General features: G+C 37.4%; 1 protein-coding gene across 2 annotated transcripts in view; it reads right to left on the minus strand.

Annotated features, from left to right (window-relative positions):
- LOC110110359 (copper-transporting ATPase PAA1, chloroplastic) overlaps positions 1-13,162 on the minus strand; it is a 52,376-nt gene that overhangs the window by 18,624 nt on the left and 20,590 nt on the right. For both annotated transcript variants that reach the window (XM_020841784.2, XM_020841782.2), the window contains exons 9-11: positions 7,080-7,223; positions 6,522-6,572; positions 6,253-6,426 (exon numbers count right to left, since the gene is read on the minus strand). In XM_020841784.2, coding sequence (XP_020697443.1) covers positions 6,253-6,426; positions 6,522-6,572; positions 7,080-7,223 — 369 coding nt within the window. The remainder of the gene's footprint in view (positions 1-6,252; positions 6,427-6,521; positions 6,573-7,079; positions 7,224-13,162) is intronic.

The following is a 13,162-nucleotide window of genomic DNA, read 5'->3' on the forward strand; positions in this document are numbered from 1 at the left end:
CGGGGCCGGCGGGAGAAGCTGCGGGAAGGGAAGCCGGCGGGAGAAGCTGCGTGCGGGATTTCTCTGTTTCGCGAACAGGAGGCCTTGTGGGAAGCAGAAAATCGGGACCGTGCGGTCCAAGGAGGCTAAAAAACATTCATTTTAAGTGGGTGGGCCCTAATCCATGAGGCGTACACCTCACCAAGAGTTGCGCAATTGCGCCTCTGAGGCGCGCCTCAGGCCAAGTGAGGCGTACGCCTCAGCAAGAGGAGGAATTGCGTAAGCTTTGAGGCGGTTTTGGGCAAAATTGTGCAGAGGCGCGTCTCAAGGCGCGCCTCTTATTGCGCAATTTTAAACAGAGCCTGTACTTTGTTGAAGTTCGATAAGCTTAGAAGTTGAATGTGATGCTTCTAAATTTTGTATTGGTGTCATTCCGAATCTTCAAATTGCGTACATTAATAAAAAACTAAATGATGCAAAAGGTGAAGCATTCTATGTACAATTGGGAGTTCTATGTTATTGTTCAAGCAATATGATGTTGGAAAAAAACTATTTGATCAAAAAAACAATATATTTTGCATTCCAATCATAAACAGCCCTCCAATTTTTGAATGCTTAAAAGAAATTGAATTATAGACATTTCAAATGGATTTCCTATCCTCAAGGATATAAATTTGTTATTTATCATAGTTTAAAGTTAAAAATAAGTTATCAATGAACTACGGTCTTCGTTACATGGAGATTTCCACATTTATCTCACGAATTTTTCTTTTATAACAATGAAATCATCTTCTTATTTATTTTTAATTTTACTTAAATTTCTCGGGCTGCATCAATGGGATTTAACTTTTTCTTTTATATACCCCCTTAAAACATTAAATAAGAGTATTTAGGAACACCTTAAATGTATTTTTTTTATTATTTAAAGTCATCTTAAATCAAATTTTGGTCAGTTTTTATAAACTTTTAACAATTTAAGAAGATAGTGAATGCTTGTACCATAGATACAATTTTTATGCATTTCTATGAGAATATATGATGAGGACATCAGGCTTTGGAGAGTCTATCAGAGGCGGGGCCGACGATCTACGACCATGATCGCACCGATCTACTTTTGATTATTATTGTATTAATTTTATTATTATATTATATTTCATGAGTATATTGTATTTTTTTCCGTTTATGCCCTCGCTTAAGGGCCTAGTCCTATGTATGCCTTAAGGGCAATTGAGTCTTTTCTATTTTCTTTGTTGTTTTCGGCTATTTAAAGCCTTCACCTCCTTCCTTGAGGGATAATGAATGATATTATGAAAAATTTCAGCCTTTTGTTTCATGTCTCTTATGTGTTGTGAGAGAGAACTTTGGAGAGATTGAAGTCCCGAGGTGAGGGCATCGCAATACCCACCAACTGCAGAAAGAGTCCGGGTTTGTGGTCGACGACGTTGTTCTCCATCCTCCCTCCCTTCCCCTTCCACCGCCAGCCAAAGCCCCTCCTCCCTCTCCCGGCCGAACCCCTACCCACCCCTTCTAGCTGTCGGCCAACCCTAACCCCACCCCCCTCTCTCAGTCAAACCCCACCACCACTACAATCCAACCGGCCACTCCCTCCCACCTCCACGCCACCAACCCCAACCTAACCCTAACCCTAGCCACCGCCCTCCTTGCCCCCTTGCCTCCAAATTCATATCTTCCATCATTACTTTCCTTTCTATATATAAACTCCTTTGGAAAGTCTTGATTCAAATATTCAATCATTTTTTAATTTCGAAATCATTCCTAAAATAGACAATCTATTTTAGGAATGTTACTTAAATCAAGTTCAATCAAATTTCAAATTGGATGTGATTTAAACAATTATTCCCAATTGGATATTCTTATTAAGGCAATCATTAGATCCCCTTCCTAAGCCCCTCTCCCTCCAAGCATGCCGCCAGCCTACCCCTCTCTCCTCTCTAAATCCTGCATCATTATTAGTCCCAATTAATTCCCCATTAAAGCAGAAATCAAATTCCAGATTTGGGATATTTTCTTCCATCAACACCATCTCCTGGAAATAGAATCCCTAACCTAACCTCCCCATATGGTATGGCCCCTCTCTCTCTATCCTCTATCTTTCCAAAAGCTCATCCCAAACCTTCCTATTGGCTGAAACTCCTCTCCCAGATTTCCCTGTTGCTGTTTGAGAATTGCAGCAAACCCTTCTCATATCCCACCATCCAAGAAAGCTACGCTTGCTGTCCAAAGGTTTCAATTTGTTGTCCAAGGAATCCAAACCCAGTTAGCTTGCAGTCCACCATCCAGAAATTGTCAAAGTGCTGTCAAAAGACAGCTAGGAAGTTTGTGTTGCTGTCCACTTTTTCTCAAACATCCAAACGACCACACCAGAGCTTCGTATCTTCTTTCCTTTGGGTAAACTCTTCATCCAGCTCTTATATCCTCTTAGTTGTTTTTCAATTGTGGTCTTATTTGATTCCTAAGGATAGTGCTAATATTCCTCCGCTAAAGCCTAGTGATTTAGAGAATTGATGAATCTTTTCACAGCGACTAATCTTATTGTTAGTGTAGGAATTTCTCGTTGGAAATCTTTCATGTACGTTATGTTTTGAACCATTGATTATTTTGCGATCGTAATCTCTAGTCGTGTGACTTGGCCTATGCTAATATCATCTCTATCTTGTTTTATTTTCTCGTTTAATCACTACAAATATTTTAGTTAATAAAGCTCTCTAAATTAAATCGTGCAAGATTCTTACCTAAAATTTCTTAGACATTTTAGTCCTGCATCAATATATATGTATAGACAGATAATGATTAAAATTATACATTGACTCTTTATGAAAGACAAATGATCCTCAACTATATCAAAAGACTATTTTGGTCCTTCAACTCTTTAAAGATGAACCAAATTAGTTAAACCATAAGACTATTTTGGTTCATTTTTAAGGACTTGAGGGACAAAAATGGTCGTTCAGTATGGTTGGAGACCATTTTGGTTGGAGACCATTTTGGTCCTTCATAAAGAGTTGAGGAATTATTTGATCATTCTCTCTCTAATGCAGGATTTAAATGCCTAGGGGATGTTAATTAGGATTTTACACCTTTAGTTTAGAGAACAATATTAATTAAGACTTGTAGTGATTTAAACGATCAAATAAAACAAGAGAGCGATGAAATAAGCTTAGGTCAAGTCACATGCATAAAAGTTAAGATCAAAAAATAATCAATTATTCTAATGTTGCATACATGGACAATTTTTAACAATAAATAAAACAAGAGAGCGATGAAATAATCTTAGGTCAAGTCACATGCATAAAAGTTAAGATAAAAAAATAATCAATTATTCTAATGTTGCATACATGGACGATTTTTAACGATAAACCCCTATATTAACAATGAGACTAATTACTATGAAAGAAAGATCCCTCACTCAACTTTCTAAACTACTAAGTTTTAGCGGAGGAAATTAGCACTATCTTTATGAATAAATTAAAGCCACAATTAGGAGTAACTAGGAGGATATAAGTGTTGGCGGAAGTATTTATCTAACAGAAGAAGATACGAAGCTCCGGTGTGGTCGTTTGGATGCTGAGACGAAGTGGACAGCAACCCGACTTCCTAGCTAACTTTGGACAGTACTTGGGCAACTTCTGGATGGTGAACAACAAACTAGATTGTGTTGGAGTCTTTGGACAGCAATCGAAGATCTCTTCAATCGGCTGGACAGCAAGGAGGAATGTTGGATTTCCTGGACAGCGCCTGGTTTATTACTGGACAGCAATTGGGAGCTGTTTTGGACAACAACTGTTGATCTTGAAACTCTGGATAGCAGTTGTTAACAGATCTAGGAGGCTAGGGTTTGATGTGGACTGCTAATGAGAAGAGATATCTCTTAGTGGACTAGGGGAATCAATTGGGGAAGGTAAAGAGGATATTGATTCAATAAAAGAGGGGAGGAGGTAGCTAGGGCCGACGACATGGTCAGTTGGAGTAGGGTTAGGGAGGGTGAATTTAAAGCTTGCCTAATCAAGTACCTTTAATTGAGGAGGATTTAAATCAAATCCAATTTGAAATTGATTTTGAATTGATAAGGAATTTTCCTAAAATAGATAATCTATTTTATGAAGTATTTCAAAATTCAAATTTGATTGAATAATTGAAATCAAAGCTTTCCAAATGTGATTGGGTAGAGAAAATAAAGTAATAATGAGAGGTTTGAATTGTGGAGGCAAGAGAAGGGGCAAGGGGGGTGGCGACTAGGGCTAGGGTTAGGTTGGGGTTGGTGGTTTAGGATTGGGAGAAGGGTGGCCGGTTGGGTGTAGTGGTGGTGGGGTTTGGGAGAGAGGGGAGGAGGAATTAGGGGTGGCCGGCGGCTAGAATGGGAGGGGTTTCCTTTGAGGCCGACGGCTTGGAAGGAGGAGAGGTGGCAGTGGGGGAGGCTTGGCCAATTTGTGGAGGTGAGATGGCCGGCGATGGGAGGAGGGAGGGAAGAAGAAAAGGAAACAAAGGTGACAACGAGCCTGGACGCTTCTTGCGACTGGTGGGTGATATGATTCCCTCTCCTAGGGTTCTCTCCAAACTCTCCTTCTCTCAACACATAAGAGACAAGAAATAAAAACTGAAATTTTGATAATAATCTTCATTAACCCTCAAAGGAGGGGAGGGCTTTAATAGCCCAAACAATAAATAAAATACAAAAGACTCAATTGCCCCTATGGCATACACATGATTAGGCTCTTAAACGAAGGCATAAATGAAAAGTACAATAAACTCATGAAACATAATAAAATAATAAATCTAATACAAAGATAATCAAAAGTAGAACGGTGCGATCATGGCCGTAGATCATCAGCCCCGCCTCTATGATGCAATCAAAAGATCGCAAAATTCATACAAACTAGGATATCCTTGTAAAATAAGACAATAGACAAATACCACACTTAAACAAAACAAAATACAACTTTCATAGGAAAAAGACGACACTTACAAACTTAGAACATATAAACACCTAAACTTGCTTTTACATCGCTTGAAAAGAAAGATACAAGTAGTGTGGAACTTGCGGAGAGAAGAAAGCGGTAAGAAGCCCGAGACAAAGTCGAATAGAGGACAAGCTCGCAAGCTTTCCCAAAAAGAAGAGAAGTGGAACAAGCTCGCAAGCTTTTCCAAGAAGAAAACCCGCAGGTTTTGGCTCCAAAAATTTATCACATAATCTCCTTTTTTTTATCAACAAGACAACCCATATTTATACATAAAAAGAGGTAGCTAAACATCCCAAAACCACCTCCAACCGAACCAACCAAAACAGGGAAAAAAAGGTCAGTAGGCGGTCCAGGAGCAGCAGCCGAAGGGCCACACAGGGAACCGAAACAGGCAGCCATGGGAGAAGGAACGGGCGTCCACAGGGAACTAGAACAGGCAGCCACGAGGAGAGGAAGAACAACCAAAGGAAGGGGAGCCATGCGGGGGGAACCGAAAGGCCAGCAAAGAGGGGAAAAGGAGGGGGGAATGAACATAAATTTAGCATTAATATTGTATTAAAAAAGATGGAAGGGCTGACTTAAAATTGAAATAGCTCGAAATTCTGAATACAACTAACTTTTTCTTTAAAGAACTTGTTTCAATCTTACGTGTAGTGGAAAGAGTTTCAATTGCATGAAAAATAGCATCCCTGGTCTATTTGTACAGCTCATGGTAATGTCGTCTTAATGCTGCAATCTATTAAATACGTTGAAGGATGAATAAACTGATACCATCTTCATGATGATCAATGTATGATAGGTTCACCGCTACTTTTCTAGATTTAATCTATTTCTTAGAATTTTACCTTTTTCCCTTTAGTTATTCCTGGATTTCCCATAATTTCGGTTAAATAGCATTTGCATTTGTGAATTTGTGAGTAAGCTCACTTGAGTGCATGTGAATTTTAGAAAACATTAAGATCTACATTCTAGGTTGTTTGTATCACTTTTAAGGTTTCCACAATGGTTTCCATACAATATTATTATCTTATTTGGTTTTGGGATCCTTTTTCTTCCATAATAAGATTGTACATAGAAAATAGAATATACTATTTTCCATGCAAGACAACATGAGGTCCAAGTCACTAGTGAAAGAAACAAGGACACTCATCATCAATTGCATTATGTGCATCAGTTTAGATCGCAATCATCTTAAGTAGCATTTAAGCATGATAAGTGATTTTGCAATGTTGTTCAATAAATAATTACATTCTTCATAGATTAGCGAGAAGAAATAAAACCATTTCATACTCAACTTTGAATATGGATGCTGCCCGTCATAAGGGACAACAACTTCGGTCACAACTGGCTTTCCGATAGTTAGTGTCCCAGTCTTGTCAAATACAACGGTGTCAGCTTGTGCAAACTTCTCTAGTACATTTCCACCTCGTAAAAGTAAACCTCTTGTTGCACCAAGTGAAGTACCAACCTGGCATAAAATTTAAAAGGTTAAAATGGTATGAATGCCAATTTTAACGAGGAATGTATTCCCAATCAAGACTAAACAAGATCTCCGAACACTACCAAGACAGCAGTAGGTGTAGCTAGTCCAAGTGCGCAAGGACATGCAATTACCTGCACTCAATGATGAAATGAACTTCGTTGGAAAATGATCAATAAAAATTTTCTCAATTTAATGACCAGAAAATACTAAGCCGAAACTTATGATTGAAACTATGCATAATTTTATGACATCTGATATGTGAATAGACAAAATAAAAGGCCTTTTCCTATCCATCTAAATAAGCATAGAAGTTCTTTTACCACATCCAAGGTAGGTTTCTTGGCAATATTGCAAGCTACAACTTAAAGGTCAATTTGAAGTTTTTTCCTACATCAGGTGCTCAATTTATCAGAAAAAAAAAAAAAAAAAACTGACAACGCTATGATAACTGCTTAAAAGTCAGAACACTACAAAAATGAAGACAATCAAACAAGATACAATAAGTTGTTCCAAAATTTTTCAGAAATCAGATCAGTTCACCATCTAAGAAAAACTGAAACTTTATGACAGAAAGCAGCTACTCAAAGCAATAAGACAACAGATCTATGATTTGGACAGTAAGCATGCAGGTGACATACCAGAACACTACATGAAAGTTGTAACGCCAAAGAAATCGGACTCCGCTGGATAACAGTTGGCATTAATTGTGAACCAAATAAACTCCAAAATATAAATGTCGCAGCTGAAACAGCCATCACACCATACGTAAAATGTCCAGCAACCTATCAAAAACCTTAGAAATGATTTTCATCTAATAGGAATTCAGCATGGAAAAACAAAATTGCCATACAGTAATAGCATATCACCACCGCAGATAAAAAAAATAAAAAAAAAAAATATCACCACCGCAGATAAGAAGATTATCTATAAACTAAAAAGGCAGCCAACAGATTTCGAAAGAAAATTTCCTAGCAGCTTTAATCATGTACAACCCTAACTTTTCCTTTGTCAAAATGACATCTAAATTTAAAAGGAAAGAGGCAGAGTTGAATAAAAAATAGCTAATTAATGCCAATTCTGCACCCAAAAGGGCTTTAAAAGTAGATAGTATAGCATAAGCACTGAACAATACGAAGAGTGAATTACATCAAAGTGGTGCACTATTTGTGATCATACTGATTGAACTCGGATGGCTATAAACATGATGGGGGACAGTGGAAAAAATGTTAACAGTGATTATATGGTTAATAATAAAAAAACCGGCAAAAGAAAAATTGAGATGACAACTGAAAAATGCGCTCATTCATTTAGACTGAATTGTGATTGGAACACAACAATAAGCCTTACAGCTTAGTAATTACACATTTGAAGTGCTTGAATCAGTCTAAAAATAGCAAAAGCAAACAAACTCGAGTTTTTTCTTTTAACTTAAATTTCTGTAGACATTTTATAGCGGTCATGTGATTCCTATTTTTAAGCAAAAGAATTGATAACTCTGCAAATGTCATAATACATTAATAACCAATACTTCAATTAACTAGTATATATAAACATGAATAACATCACTTGCATTATTGATATTCCAACACTAATTCTAAGAACAAGAAATGAATTAGCAGGAAGATGAGACTTTCCAGGATGGGCAGAACAACAATGAGACAATTATGATTTTTTTAGGGGAGAAGAGGATAACTGATGTGAAACAACATGCGCAGGAGCTCATTAAGAAATTTAAGAATAAAATGGCAATACGAAGAGCTATTAACCAACAATCCACAATTTAATAATTAGAGTTTTCACCTCGGGGATTGATCACTCATCTACACTAGGCTTTGGCGAGAGAAGATTATCCACATTAGAATCGAGGTCACTCCGAGGAAGAAGGAACCTAGGATCGTCGTTCTTGGATAGGTGGCCGGAGTGGTGGAGGATGATTGTCGTCCAATGATGATCCAACGACCCTTTGACCTTTGCTCGTCGATCACGTCAACTAAGGTGTAATGGATACGGTCGATGTATTCTTCAATGGTGTCGTCGAAATCAAAGCCCACGTCAAAGAATGGTGATTGGATGATGTCGACTTGATCTCGATCGTCACGCACAAATCCAAAATTCCATTCGGGTTCCGCCATGCATTCTCGCCAAGGGTTGAAGGAGTACCCAAGGGAAACAGAGGTGGACGGTCTTGGGGAGATGGAGGTGAGAGGGCAAGGAGATGTTATTTGGTGGTGGGGGGTGGGGGTGGGGATAATTTTCAGGTTCCAATTAGAGGAGAGAGGGAATACTTCATTTCAAATCTCAGATTTGAAATCTGAAATAAAACTGAAATTGCGTTTGAGAGGGGAGGTAATTAAGAGGTGATGAGGTGGCAATTAGAGAGAAGCAATGGGGGTGAGGTGGCCGGCCATAAGGAGAGAGAAAGGAGCTTGTTAATGAATAAAATGGGGCCCGTAATTAATGACAGATTTTAATCAAAAATCTGAACGGAAATTTAGGGGTTAGGGGGGAGATTCAATGCTTTCCAAATAAGTGAAATCAAGTAAGAGGGAAACTAATAGCTCCACACCCAATGAAATTTGAATTGGATTCAAATCTAAAATCTTTCCTTATTTGGAATTTTGCAAATATGGAAAGTTTTTTAATTTCAAATTTTGAAATTCAAAAAATCAGTAACTCCTTTATTTATTGCTAGGCCACAATCAAGGAGTCATTATGATAATTGACATCTTCATCATGGCTTGGGGCAAGGTGGTGGCCGGAGGAAGCCTTAGGTGGTCAACGGCAACGAGGAGGAGGGAGAGGGGTTAGGGGGGAGATTCAATGCTTTCCAAATAAGTGAAATCAAGTAAGAGGGAAACTAATAGCTCCACACCCAATGAAATTTGAATTGGATTCAAATCTAAAATCTTTCCTTATTTGGAATTTTGCAAATATGGAAAGTTTTTGAATTTCAAATTTTGAAATTCAAAAAATCAGTAACTCCTTTATTTATTGCTAGGCCACAATCAAGGAGCCATTATGATGATTGACATCTTTATCATGGCTTGGGGCAAGGTGGTGGCTGGCGGCCAAAGGATGAAGAGGGGGCTTGCCGTCGGGTTTGGGGGTTTCTTGATGGAGCTTGGGTTGTAGTGGAGGAAGCTAGTGGATAAAGCGGTGGATGAATGGATCTAGGGTAGGGCTTGGCGTGGGGAGGAGGAAAACAAGAGTCGAAGAAGAAAACAATAAGATTAAATAAACCACGAGTCGAGGACAACGACTGGCGGGTATTGCTTTTGCCCTCACCTTGGGCTTTCCATAGAACTTACACAGAGATCTAGGAGAGTTGAACTCACCAAGAGATCAAGAACATATGAACTCACAAAGAGAACACAAAGAGAAGAATTTCATTTTCAATAATCATCATCCCCTCTCCAAGAGGAGGGAGAAGGCTTAAATAGCCAAATATATGAAGAAAAATAAAAAGACACAATTGCCCTTCAGGCAAACACATGACGAGGCCCTTAAGCAAGGGCATAAATGAAAAGAAATACAAACGACTCATAAAACATATAATAATATATATCAAATACAATAATAATCAAAAGTAGATCGTGGTCGTAGATCAATGATCTTCTAATGTCCTCATCAATAACTGTTCGGCTATTTAAATGAGTTGTTATTTTTTTCACGGAAAGAGTCATTACTCATTACATACGAATAGATGCGACGAATGCCAATGGGAATATGAAGTTTCTCAGAATCAAGTATGGAAATGTCCCATAAGTAATCAATGATGGGAATATGCCACATATTGAAATTGATAGGAAACACTTGGATTTCCAAGTGTTTCTCACCAAAACCAAATAGATCTTAGGAGAAAACTGCTGTCCACAGCAGAAAACAGCCAAAGAACAGTGAAAAAACTGAGAGAAATTTGGGAGAAAACGTAGGAATACGATGCAAACACTTTTATTTCGATAACGGATAAAAAGCACTTGCAAGATACAACTTTCCTTCGATTCGAGAGGAAGGAAAAACTCTCCAAATCTCTAGCCGTAGCCTAGAGCCCAAGAACAAAAACCCTAGATCTCAAAAATGATTCAAATTAAAGATAACCCCCTCTTCCCCCTATTCCTCCTAATTAAACATGAAAGGAGGATTACAATTTACCTAATTACCTTCTCATTCAAAAATTCCCTCCCAAAACTCAAAATACAACAAGTGGGCCCCCCTAGGAGTTTCCGCCCAGCCCCTGGCTGGTTTTCTTCCGCCGGGCGTAAGCCCTGACCGGTCCAGGGTGGACCGGTCCAGCCGGCCCAGGATGGGCCGGCGTAACAGAAATTCATCATTAGATAATTAATACAATATATTTAATATGAATAGAATTACATTTATTAATGAATTATAATTAAAATAATTGAAATGAAAGATTAGGATTTAATTTGAGTAATTAAAATAGATGGTTGAGATTCTATTTGGATGGAAACTCAAGCTCCTTTATAATAGTAGTATAGATATTGTACCCAATAACATCTCTTAGTATTTGATTGCTTCAATTCAAGCATGATGATTGAAAGAATTAGCCAAAGATCACGAAAGTGCCTTCAATGGCATGGTCACTCAAGTCAAATTGGTTGTTTCATTACAGCATTAGCACCGTACCTTCAGAAATGACGCATTAATGCTAACATTAGACACAACCAGTATGTAACATAGACATGGTGAAAACAAATTTATGACAAATATTAAAAATTTATATTTCATGAATCTCATGCATGCCGAAATATACTACCATCATATGGATTTAATCCCTTGATCTAGGATGATCTCAAACATACCTTAGAAAATCTCCAATATCTCTTTTACTTTAAGATGAAATAATTAGCCCAAGGATTTTCGAAAGACCATCCTTTTTTTACTTGAACACAAATTGTGATGCATCAATTGGAGTCAGAAGGACTTTTAGAGAAAGATATAAGCCCAAATATCCTGTAAATTTGGGACCAATAATACTATTATTTGAATTTTTGACCTACGTCTAAGTGATACTTATACATTACAAAAACTTGGGGTCAGTCTATAAGATTTAGAATATTTTAGTTTCTTTCATTTTTATACCGTTTTGTTTTCCTTAAATTTTGGACGTTGACGTTGATTCCACAATTGATGTCTTAAATTTTGGACAAGAGCTTTATTTTAATATAAGCACTATTTCCATATGTTCATAGCAATTTTAGAAAAGGTTTAATTTAAATCTAGTTATCCTAATCCTACTCATATATGTCAATGGAGCAAAATAATGAGAGCTATGAAGTACAGAGTAGCATGGCGAACCTACGATGCTATTTGGTTGGTGTGACGCAGGTGTTAAAAATAATGTGCACGATTGTTTTAACATTTTATAAAATAAAAAATATAAATAATAATTAAATTTATTAGGTTTATATATTAATATTACAATTAATTATAAATTAATTAAATATAAAAAATTATTTAATCCCTAATATCTAAATAAAAACCTAAGTTAATATGATTAATTTGATCTTCTTAAAGCTTGAAAGTCCTAGGAACATCTGAGGTTTGCTTTTCTTGTCCCTATTTCTTCATTGTTGCTTCAGCTTCACATGCTTCGTGTGAAGTAGAGTTTTGAAAGAGTCACACAAGGAAAATTCTTCGCCTCCTTCGACTCTTCGCCTCCTTCGACAATGATGTTGTTCCAATCAAATTGAAAGTCACGACGAGAGCTCGTCGTGAAGATAGAGTTCTTTCTTCCCTTTCGTGCGCCTCTTCGGCTAAATTTCGTAAATCCGTTGAAGTCCATAATGTATTAAATCGTGGATTTAAGAAAAATGCGGAAGGAATCGGATTTAATTTTTTGTAGGTTTAAAGTTGGCATTTTTGTTGTCTGGGAGGATTTAGGCTAAATCTTCCTTAAATACTACACAAATCCAGCGAAGTTCAAGATTTAATAAATCCTAAATTTAAGGCAAAATGAAGAATTAATGGGATTTAAGTTTCTGTGGGATTTAAAGTTATCTTTTTTTTCTGTTTGGTAGGATTTAGGCAAACCATGCTTAAATCCTGCACAAATTTGCCAAGCTATAGGAGTTATTACATGCTGGATTTATGGAAATGGAGAACGAATGAGATCTAAGTTTCTGTAGAATTTAAATTATCATTTTTGTTGTTTGGTAGGATTTAGGCTAAATTTTGCTAAAATCATGCATCCAAACAGCCATTTTGATGTGAAACAACATGCGCAGGAGCTCATTAAAGAATTTAAGAATAAAATGGCAATGTAATTCCACTCAATAGCTTATTGTAATAACAAGACAATTTAATAAAGAATCTTAGTTTCCACTTGCTTAGGCGAAGGAGCACAAGTAGGTAAACCAAATCTTGTAGATAAACAAAAATAGTAGCAATACGAAGAGCTATTAACCAACAATCCACAATTTAATAATGAGAGTTTTCACCTCGGGGATTAATCACTCATCTACACTAGGCTTTGGCGAGAGAAGATTATCCACATTAGAATTGAGGTCACTCCGAGGAAGAAGGAACCTAGGATCGTCATTCTTGGATAAGTGGCCAGAGTGGTGGAGGATGATTGTCGTCCAATGATGATCCAACGTCCCTTTGACCTTTGCTCATCAATCACGTCAACTAAGGTGTAATGGATACGGTCGATGTATTCTTCAATGGTGTCGTCGAAATCAAAGCCTACGTCAAAGAATGG

The sequence above is a fragment of the Dendrobium catenatum genome, unplaced genomic scaffold (genome assembly GCF_001605985.2).
Source record: "Dendrobium catenatum unplaced genomic scaffold, ASM160598v2 fragScaff_scaffold_853, whole genome shotgun sequence".
Taxonomy (NCBI): Eukaryota; Viridiplantae; Streptophyta; class Magnoliopsida; order Asparagales; family Orchidaceae; genus Dendrobium; species Dendrobium catenatum.